This window comes from Pterocles gutturalis, unplaced genomic scaffold, assembly GCF_000699245.1.
Source record: "Pterocles gutturalis isolate BGI_N339 unplaced genomic scaffold, ASM69924v1 scaffold23167, whole genome shotgun sequence".
In the NCBI taxonomy this organism is placed as follows: domain Eukaryota; kingdom Metazoa; phylum Chordata; class Aves; order Pterocliformes; family Pteroclidae; genus Pterocles; species Pterocles gutturalis.
In genome coordinates, this window is record NW_010116045.1 from 1 (window position 1) to 11,185 (window position 11,185).

The window sequence follows — 11,185 nt, forward strand, 5'->3', positions numbered from 1 at the left end:
GGAGGTTTCCCCCCAGCCCTTGCTCCCTCCTCGGTGGCGGGGTCTCGGGCATCCTTGGGGTGGGCGCTAGAAAACGGGGATTGCAGTGAAAGGTTTGCTTAGTGCGGAGGTGTATGTAAATGAAAGTAAAAGTATGTTTTTGGGTTTGCGTTTGGTTTTTTTGTTTTGGGTTTTTTGGTTTTTGCTTGTTTTTTGTTTGGGTTTTTTTAGGGTTTTTGTTGTTGTTTTAGCATAGAGCTAGATAAAAACATATTGCAAAAATGCAGGGCATTTATCCATCTGGCGATGGAAGCAGATAGTGTTATTTTGTAACTCCTGTAGAAAGCCTGTGCTCGAAAGACACAGATTGTGGTGCAAACTCATCCATGCAGTTGGGTCTGGAGGGTCCTTACAGGAGGATTATTGGGCTGCAGCCCTGGCTGCTGGGAGCAGATCCACAAATACCTGCATCTAAAATGAAACCCCTGGAGGAAACAAGCTAGAAACAGAAAAATCCAAGAGTGCTGCTGCAAGCAAGCAGGAATTTGAGCTGGGCATGCGGGAAGGTTTTACAGCATCAGGCAGTACTGCCACTAGCTTTTGCCTAGGTTTTTGCACCTGACCCAGCCCTTGCAGCTTTCACCCCACCCCACTCCAAGGGCCTCCTAGGGAGCATCTTACCAAAATCAATCACTGCTCTGGCTGTGCGGTGTCAGCGCTGGAGCTTTGTCTGTTCTGTGCTTTGCTTCTGCCTTCGCTAAGCGGTACGTCACCTTCAGCTAACAAACCCCCGGGCTCTCTGCCGTGTGTTTAGGGCTGCTCAGGTGTGTTTGTACCTGTGACTCAGGTGCATTTGTACCTGGATGCAGTGTGCAGGTAGCTTGCTTATTCTCAGCAGAGCAGGCTGGTGGAAATAGTATTGCTTTACACTGCTGAAGGTAAGTGTATACTTAAGCCTTCAGTGGGATCAGCACCTTTCATTTTGTGGCATGGTTTGTGCTATGAAGATGGGCAGCTTGCTGAAAAGTGCCTAAATCTCTCTGATCAGTTGCTGGGAATGCTTTGTGTGCAGGACTCAGGTAGAAGAGTGGGGGGAAAATCTACATAAATTCACTCTCTGAGGTGTGCTGAGTCTGTGAGACTGAAAGACTTTAACTTGCAATCCTACCAGCACACATACTTCCCATTTCAGGGTAAAAGACAAATAATTTTTTAAAATAATGTCTTTAAAGTTAGCATTATAGGGAAGGTTGGGATATAAATTTACATGGAAAAAAATTACATCTTTTCAATATAACTGAATAATTTATTTTTTTTTTTAAGAAGATGCACTGACAAGTTCTTGCTGTTTCTGTGCCCAGATGCAACCAGATTAATTCAGTCTTTACTCTGTGAGTCACACAAGGTTAGGTTATGTTTCTGAAGCATGGTTCCCAGAGTCCTTACTGACTGTTTTATTTTTCAGCCACAACCATGGAGAACCTGCGTAATGCCAACAGCAGATTTGCACTCGATCTGCTCGGAAGGCTTAATGAGACCAACCCAACAGGAAATGTTTTCTTCTCTCCTGTCAGTGTCTCCGCTGCTCTGGCCATGGTCCTTTTAGGAGCCAAAGGTAACACAGAGGCCCAGGTGCTGAAGGTTAGTAAAAAAAACCAAAACAAAACAAAAAAACCCCTCTTTTGCTTTATATATTATTTACATTAAAAATTGTGTTTTAGAGGAGGGAAAATGAAAGGAGGGTCATGCTCACTGACTTTTCCTCAAGTTTTTTTCTGCAATTACCTTCTGCTTGCCCTGCTCCAGAGCCCTCTTTCCATATTTGCTATGGCCCTTGTTTCTCACTTAATTTCACTTATTAATTCTTGAAGTAGGAAACTAATTTCATTAATTAATCAGTCTCCAGGTAAATTGACTGGAGTTCCCAGCAGTGAGGCCTTATTAGTTTTCGTGACACTTTTTGAAAAAAAAAACTAGCGCTTAGTAATACAAGGTTACGAACGGTATGCTTATTACCACTAATACTGTGTATTTTGTACACAATAATAATATATAGTTTTGTATTTAAAGCATGACAACTCTGATAATACATAATGATTCTACCTAAATACCAGTATCTTAGTAACAGCGAGGCACTTGGATACCTCAGAGGAGATGAGCCCACATGCTTATTCTTGCCATAGCCTTAGGTTAGGTAGGATATTTAAAAAAAAATCATTATATGCTGCAAAAATGATGTACGTGGGAGTCTGCCAGCTTCCCCTGAGGCCTCCTGCATGGAACGGACTTGGTCACTATTATTTTTCCCCTTTGTTAGGCTAACACCCGCTAGTGCAAAAGGGCGTAAGAGACTTCTCATGTATTTGCCTATGAATAATTTCACCTTTGTATTCTGGACTTTAGGAGGAACTATTTTATGCTGTTCAGTGGTGCTGTGCTTACTGCATAAGGCAATAAAATCATTTTCTCACTACTTGTACAAACAGACTTTGGACATATATTTAATGTAATCAAACTGACAGCCCCACCTAGGAGAAACCTACTGACAGCAGAAATCACGCAAAAAGAACTTGGGGGAAAAAGAAATGTGTGTCAGCACAGTCACCTTCAATAATGAATGTCCGATACCATAATGCTTTACTTCTTAAGAGATAGCTGATAAAGCAGACAGTGATTGGTAACTGTCAGGGGCTGTTTGCAAGCATATAGAAATTCATTTCTGTGATCATAATCCTACTGTAAATTGCCTCTGTGATGTTTTTGTTCAGCTATTCACATGTACAACACCGCTTGCATTAAAGTGGACAGCAAGGCCTGACCAAAAACCCCGTGAGATAAAATGTGGGCGTTCCTTTGAATCCTGTGGCTGTTTCATGGCGTCTTCCCTACTGAGAAAGACATGATTTAAGTTTTAGTGTGAACATCCCTGCTTTGGTCTAGTCTTCCCTGTCAATGAGGTCTGGCAGCTCCTGCTGTCGATCTGTAAGCCCTGGCTGTCCAGCTTGCCTCTGGGAAAGGAGGTACTGGTAAAGAGAAACTGCAGTAATGCATTTGATTTTTAAGATGATACAGTTATATATACTAAAAAATCAGTTATATTTTAATAAAACCATAAAAGATAATTGCTCTAAGTTTTCTTAGGACCTCACTTTCTTTGAGTGCTCAAATAAGCCCTGTGCTGGTTTTGATTGTATGTTCTGAAAAGCAAAACCCCTGGTTCCCGTGGGCCAAAGGGAGAGGCATGAAATCGGAAGCGTCTCTATGGCATCGTCCCTCTTTTCAGCTTCCTACTCAGGAATGAGCATTTGTGCCCAGTGGTCCCCGGAGGGGAGGTGTGCAGACAGCATGCGGACAGGACTCAGGCTTATGATCAACAGCTTCAGCTGCGACTACATATAAACCAGGAGGTTAATACAAGTGTCTGACAAAGGCAGCGTAGCACCAAGAAATGCTTTCATTCATTCTTTGAGGTTTACAGAAGTCTCTGAGGAGCTTCCAGCCTCTTCTTTTCTCTTTCTTCAACCTATCCACCTACTGGATCAGACCCACCCTATAGATACACTCTATGTTCTTTACAGACAGTATTAGCAGCAGCTGGGTCACTTTTTTTATTTCAGACACTTCATTTTGACGAAGTTCAAGATATTCATTCAAGATTTCAGACTCTGACTACGGATATAAACAGAAGCAATGCTCCCTATCTCTTACGGCTTGCCAATCGGCTTTTTGGAGAGAAGTCCTACAGCTTTTTGCCGGTATGTTGTTGCAGATCATGATGGTGCAGTGGAACCTTGTGGGAAAATGCAGCTATTTGAGTATTTATGAAGTAGAAATATTTCTAGGTGTATTTCTAAATGTTACTGGGCAGTCGACACAAGTGTTGCATACATGCATATGCATTTCCATATCTGTAGGCATCTGTGCCTCTCACCTAAACGATGTTACACAGCAAATCCTTCTCATTGCTTGTTCAGTTCTGCTGCTCTTGGGCTCAAGAGAAAAACTGTTTGTCTAGGTACTTAGTTTACAGTAACTATCATACATCCCCCCTCTGTTGCAACCAACTTTTTAGGATGCAACCAGCTCTGTGTCTGTTGCGATCAGCTTTTTAGGATTTTCTAGTACCACATTACTTAGATATTTTTGAAAACACTGTATTTATTTGGGAGGGGATGCCCAACACGTTTAAACAACACGCTTCTTCATCAGTGAATTATACCTTTATGTGTACCTCAGTTGCTATTTTTATCCCTCTTCAGCTCTTTTGGAGAGTTTTGTTCTATCCTAGCTGTGCTTGAGCCTCTTTAAGGAGAATGACAGGTAGATTGCAACACCTGCAGTAAGCACCCTCTCAGCTGTGTATGTGGCAGATGCACTGAGACTCTGAGAGGGGTAAAAAAACCCAACCCAACCCCAGAAACCTCTCAGGCAATGCACTGTTAGAGCCCCACCTCAGAGCAGGTGATAGTCTGTTTGACATGCACCTTATCTACATCATAAAGATATGTTTTCTTATCTGCATGCAATGAAAGCTATTATTATCATTCCAAAATCTAGGATTTCCTGACTAGTACTCAGAAACTATATGGAGCTGATTTGGCTGCAGTTGATTTTCTTCAGGCTTATGATGAAGCCAGGAAAGAAATTAACCAGTGGGTAGAGGAGAAAACTGAAGGTAAACTACTTTGGTTAATAAAGTAACTGTCAGTGTTTCATACTTTGGTAGCAGGAATAGGCTTTATTATCTGCCACCTTTAGAACAGTTTAATTTGGCCCTGGGATATTCAGTTGATGCATTGACAGAACCAGAAAATGCCTAAGCAAGACATTTACACAGTTCCATAATTTCAGAGACATTCTTATTTTTTTGTGTTCAGACTAATGAGTGACAGAGAAATGCCTACACATAGATTTACACTTATGAGTTGGAGAATTTGTTTTAGATAGTCCTGGTCCATATTGTCTATATTGTTCTAAATCCAGTAATTCTAAATGTGGGTGTTTTCTAGTTCTTGTATGATAAGTCATATGTGACCGTTTAAGCTAAAAATATTACATTTTCATCAAATCAGTCTATCAAAAGTTATAGTAGTCTGTGCTATTAAAAAGTGTGGTGAAGTAAAGAGACAGGTACTGAAACACACTTTGTTACGTGAATGGCCTAGAGTTTTATATTTGTAGTATCTCTATGGCATCAGTTTCTTCACATATGTTTTATGTGCCATCAACTTATTACATGATTTTGTTGTGACTTTTTTTTCTGTCCCCTCTGAAGGTAAAATCCCTAATCTGCTGTGTGAAGGCTCAGTTGATAGCATGACCAAGCTTGTACTGGTGAATGCTATTTATTTCAAAGGGAACTGGGCAGAGAAATTTAAAGAAGCTGACACCATTGACATGCCATTTCGGTTAAATAAGGTAATAGAGATACATCTTGGTAGTATATATTCAACAAAAAGGTCAAACGATATAGGTGCTAAAGTGAAGCTTTGCTTACAGATAAAATAATAAAAAAATAAAAAAGTCTTTCATTAATGTTTTCAGTTCACCCAAGAGTTTTTTGTGGATTTTAGTATTTTTCTGTAATCAGCAAGCTATTTGTTCTCTCACTTACGGGAATAGTATAAGAGAGAATTCTCTACATGTACAGATTGGACCCTGCCTGTGCCCAGCAGTTTCTTTCCACTAGCAGTTTCAGCTGCTGTGAACTGTGCCTGCTTGTGATACTAGGTAAGCTGTATTAAAATGATTGCACATTGTGGTTAAGCCCCATTTGCTTGGTCTATATTCTGTTTATGTTAATAGCTTTACAAGGTCCTGTATACAGTCTGCTTTATGCTGAACAGAGTCAATCTTTGTTGACTTTTAACATTGTCATTTTTGGGGCTAGAGCAATATAAAGGCACAGCAACTCTAAGGAATTGTTTCAGTTCCTTTAAGGACTGTTCTATAGAAGCCAAAAGAGAACCATATCTCATTATGTCTTCAGAAGAAACTGTTACTAAACAGGCAGTCAGGAGTCCGACAGAAGAAGTTTATAATCACCTGATACCATGGAGGAAGAGTTTTTGCAATAAAGCAATTTTTAACTTTTCTATCAGTTCTTTAAATTAGTATTTTCTTAACTGTTACTTTTGGTACCTTTTATCCATCCAGAATGAAAGAAAGACAGTAAAAATGATGTATCAGAAAAACAAATTTAATTTTGGGTATATCCCCGAAATGAAGATTCGTGTTTTAGAGCTGCCTTATGATGGAAGAGAACTTAGTATGATTGTCCTGTTACCTGATGACATTGAGGATGACTCCACTGGACTGCAGAAGGTGACCCATCTAAGCTAACGCACTTATTTAGTGGATAAGTTCAGCCATTCAAAATTAAAGCATTAATGAAACCCTGTTCTCAGAGCCCCATATCTATCAATCATATTTTCAGACAATGCTCTGCTAGCACTGCAATGAAGAATATGTGCACATGCTGCATCAGGAAGAGAAGTTATGTCCTGGTTTCGTAGCTTGTGTTCATGTTTCCTTTGGCTTCCTCAACTGAACCAGGAAGCAGACTGCGAAAACAAAGTTAACTATGAGAATTAACTTGCCTTGCTTATTTTTTTTAATGACAGAACTTTTCTTTCATGATCTTTGAAAGTCTTTATTTCCTTAGCCTTAGTGAGACTGTTTTCCATTAAATGACTAGGAACACGTCAGCTTCTTCGAGCTCTCTGATTATTATTTTTCTTACTTGTTTTTAATTAAGAAATTCCATTTAGTTAGATTAAACAGTAAGAATGACTGGGTTTAGTTGCTATCAGTGCATGTTTTTCCCTTAGGTACATTGCAGCAAGAAGCCAATGTCTGCATTACTTCGTAAAGTAAAAAATGCACTGACTCAACTTTAGTAGCATTTGTTTGATCTGTATGGAGCTATCAAAAGCGTGGGTCTGGTCATTTTTGTGTTGTTGCTTTATGGTTGTATAGTGTTTTATAAAGCCTTGTAAAAATTACTGAAGATGAAATATTTCTACACTGGTGATACTTAATGATCTCCATCTTTTTAATTCTAGCTGGAAGAGCAGATTACCTTAGAGAAGCTCCACGAATGGACATGCCCAGAGCATCTATATTCCAGTGATCTTCATGTACGTTTGCCAAAGTTTAAGCTAGAAGAAAGCTATGACCTTAAATCAGATTTATCTGCTATGGGTTTGACGGATGTATTTGACAGTGGCAAGGCTGACTTGTCAGGAATGTCAGGGGCACGCAACCTCTTTCTCTCTAAAATTGTCCACAAGGCTTTTGTAGAAGTGAACGAGGAAGGCACGGAAGCTGCAGCTGCCACTGCTGGTATTGCTATGCTCTGCATGGTTATGGAAGAGGATTTCACTGCTGACCATCCTTTCCTTTTCTTTATTCGCCACAACCCAACGCAAAGCATACTTTTCTTCGGCAGATATGCTTCTCCGTAAAAGAGAACTTTGCATTTACATACCACTTCCTGCTGTAGTCAGTGAAAGCTTTGCTCCCGAATGAGTTGGATTTTAATGTAGAAAGTTAATGCTCCTGTCTTGAGTTCTGAGTAACTTCGACTGCGATTCTGCCTTTCCAATTAAAACAATCCCAGAGAAACTGAGGATTAATTTTTCTTTCTTGAGATTGACATAATCTTTAACAGCTAGGAAAACCCTTAACTGTAAGCAGAAGAAATCTTTTGAAATTGGACTAGAAATAGAAATACTCTTGGAAGAAACTCGTGTCTTTTGAAACACAGGATCGCCCTGTATGCATCTCTGTGTTGACAGCCCCCTGTTATAATAATTTATAATAATCCAGGCAATCCTTATGCATGTATACTAGGATGTTCTTGCAAAGCTACTCCTCCCCTAATGTCTTACTTTATTAAGATATCTTTGAAAAATACTTCTAGGCACCAAAAGGCATGTTCCTGAGCAGCTGAGTTTACTCAGTTCTGTCATGAAATAGAAGGTCAGATAACATTCGTTTAGAGACATCTATTAATAGAGAAAGGATTAAGCTATTTAAACAAAAGTAACCCCTTCCAGTCATTAGCCAGAAAACTTGCAATACAGCTTTTGAATGGGGAGGAGAAGAAATGAATAACAACTTTAGGTGAAAGGTTTAAATAGGATTTTTAAAATTCATATCCTGGTGCCATTTTTGGTTATTGAAAATTTGAAAGTGTGTCAGGATGACTGTGCAAAATCTGCAATACTTCAGTTGCAAAGGCTCTGGTGAATTTGTAAAGGAGACCGTGTGTTGCAGACCAGGAGTCTGCTTAAAGTTAGTCAATGCATGCAAGATATATGACATCTGAAGGCTTTTAGGGCTGTAATTACCAGGAGATCAGAAGAAAAATAAAACTTTGCATAATAGCATAAGTCGGCGTAGCTGTATGAGGGGACTTGTACATTTATTTATTACTTTGGTCTTACTATTCAGAAACTGAACTATTATATTGAGATGTGTTTGGTTTTCTATAGACAGGATGCGCAAAATAAAATCTCAGCAATAAGAATCTCAATAAAGCCAGCATTTTTTGCTTCACATTCAAGCATTAAAAAAATGCCCAGCAAACCTACTGGCAAATATTCCCCTCCCATAATTCATGTCCCACAATAAGATCGTGGTGGGTGTTTTTCCTAAACAATTTTTTTCTGTGCTCCTGTCAGAAAAAGTGACTGACAAGGGCTGACTCCAACAGGGAAAAGTGGAATGTCATCTACATTCACATTTCTAAAAAATAAAATGCTGCTTCAACTAGCTCATGCAAAGGAGTTTCTTTCAGAGCTGCTGAATGAACACAGGTCTGACTGCTTTCAAAGCTTCATAATTTTTCAATATGAGATTTTTTACCTGAAGACCAAGGAAGAAACTGTAATTTTAATGAGGTAAAGATACAATGTACAAGATGAGAGAATGTCACATCAGAACTCTCAATATAAAATCAGAAGCCTAGTCTGTCTTAGCTAAGTAGCAGTCATAAATACACACACACAATATACAAAAAATACTTTCCATATATACAATTTTTTGTTTAGATCAATCTAGGAGACTGCATGATTGAAAAGTCAGACCCACTGCACCCCCTTAGGAGGGGACAGGTAAGTACTTGAGCATGAACTTCCCTGTCCAAAAGCTATTTGTAACAGGTTGGCAGTTTGAGAAGACAACATGTGAGTTTCTTCCAGTGGAAGAGAGGATTGCAGCAGATGGAGTTCACCCTCCAGTTTGGCCTCTCCTAAGCAAGGCTTTGTAACAATCCAAAACTCAGAGCAATATTTGCTCACTGTGATGGGATGAGCAAGCCAGACTTCGTACTGCCATTTATGTAGATTATTTATGGTAGCTCTTTGATTTCAGTAATTTAAAAAGAGAAAACACCATCACCATCTGGCTGTTTTCTATCTGATTCATACAGTTTAAGTTGCTTTTCCTAGAAAGTAAATGCCACAGTGGAGATAAGGAGGACAGGTATCTCTGGGTTTTAAATCACCTTATCCAAGAGATAAATTTACATGGATGAGTTAACTCAGAGCATGTTTAGTAAAATTTTCACTGTTAAATGTTTTTTATGTATTTATATAAGACCCAAATCCTGGTAAAGTACATAAACCTGATCAAGTTCACAGATGTCTTGGAGGCATCCATTTGCCTTTATTTTTTAATATGGTTTCATTAGACAGGAATTAGACCACTGCAATTCACTTGAACCTGCTGAGATATAAAGATGCAGTTGAAATCAGAAACTGGTTTGGTTTTGGGGTTTTTGTTGGGTTTTTTTTTTTGTTTATTTTGTTGTTGTTGTTGGGTTGTTTTTTTTTTTTTTTTTTTACACACTGTAGCAAACCTGTCTAGCTCTACCCTGTCATCTTACGGTACCAACTAAATATATATTCTTATCCATAGTCATTAAGGGCCTATGCAATCCTTGACTACTTAATAACAACAAAAGACAAAAACCACAGACAAAATCCTGAAGAGCACCACGTGGAAACACACTGAGCATGCACAGTGGTTGCTAGCAATTCAGATGATGAATTCATCACATCTGCCAGAAAATGTATCTCCAGGTTAAACAGAACTTCAAACAACCAGCTTGTATAATCAATTTTATTTTTAAGTCTTATAATGGAAAATTATAGTCATTTTGGCCATGAAATTTTCTCTCAAGATGAGAAAAAACACTCACAGAAGAGGGGAAAAAAATGCAGCCCAGAGGTTAACTGAGGATTTAAACTCTTTGAGCATCGAAAACAGTACAAGAAAACTAAAACAGAAGTCATGATTTCACATAAATATTTAGTATAAAAGCCTGGACATCTCCTTACCAGCTGTATCATCCGTTTTTTTTAACTGTGGGAGTCAAACTAGCTAAATAATGGAAACACTATTCATCAGATAATTGTCTAAGAAACTGCAGTGGATTTCATTGGGGGCATTATTTAATTGATGTTTCTGTCTTGCTAGCCATATCTTTGACATTGGTATGTTACTATTAGGAGAAACAACTTACATCAGCACAAGTTGTTTCTCGCATGTAATGAATTCACCACCATGGGCTATGGCATGGGCTTTCTCATGGTCTGCGTTACTTCTTCGTGGAACAACCTAGATAAGAGAGAAAGCAATCGTGCTATGGGGGATTTTGATAGGACTCCTTACAGTGGAAGGAACTGTCACCTGATGGGATCCCAATCTCATCCCCAATTTTTTGGTGACACTGCAATATTTGCTATTTCCTCAAAGCTCTACACTGATATAAATAAACACACCAGTGTATCAGCACACGACTCTTAGGAAGAGACCATTCTTGCCCTTAAGTGAGCTTCAAAAGGTAAACCTCAGGGACTCAAAAGCCATAAAACAAAGAAATATAGGTCACAATTTTAAAAATTTCATTCTTTCATCTTGAGCTTCTGAAGTAATTTCACTAGGAGGTTGGCTTATGCTTGTTGAAATCAGCATTGCCAATCCTCTGTGGAGACTACACATCATCCTGAAAGGAAAGGGACATTTTTGCCTTGGGTCTGTTTCACAGCAACAGGAAATGGTGCAGGGTGAAATGTCCATTTGTGAGGGCATCTGGTCCTGATGGACTTTTTAATGGATCATGGAGTTCTTCAAACAGTGGAGAAATCTTTGGAGGGAATATAAAGGAAATGCACATCAGTGGGAAGGAGAGAGCAGG

General features: G+C 39.1%; 1 protein-coding gene across 1 annotated transcript; it reads left to right on the forward strand.

The window, feature by feature from the left end:
• Window positions 1–1,448: 1,448 nt before the first annotated feature.
• SERPINB1 (serpin peptidase inhibitor, clade B (ovalbumin), member 1) lies at window positions 1,449–7,445 on the forward strand. The gene is made up of 6 exons (XM_010075394.1): window positions 1,449–1,620; window positions 3,597–3,734; window positions 4,537–4,654; window positions 5,255–5,397; window positions 6,136–6,303; window positions 7,044–7,445. The coding sequence occupies exons 1-6, from the start codon at window positions 1,453–1,455 to the stop codon at window positions 7,443–7,445; spliced, it is 1,137 nt and encodes a 378-aa protein (XP_010073696.1). The 5' UTR covers window positions 1,449–1,452.
• The last annotated feature ends 3,740 nt before the right edge of the window (window positions 7,446–11,185 follow it).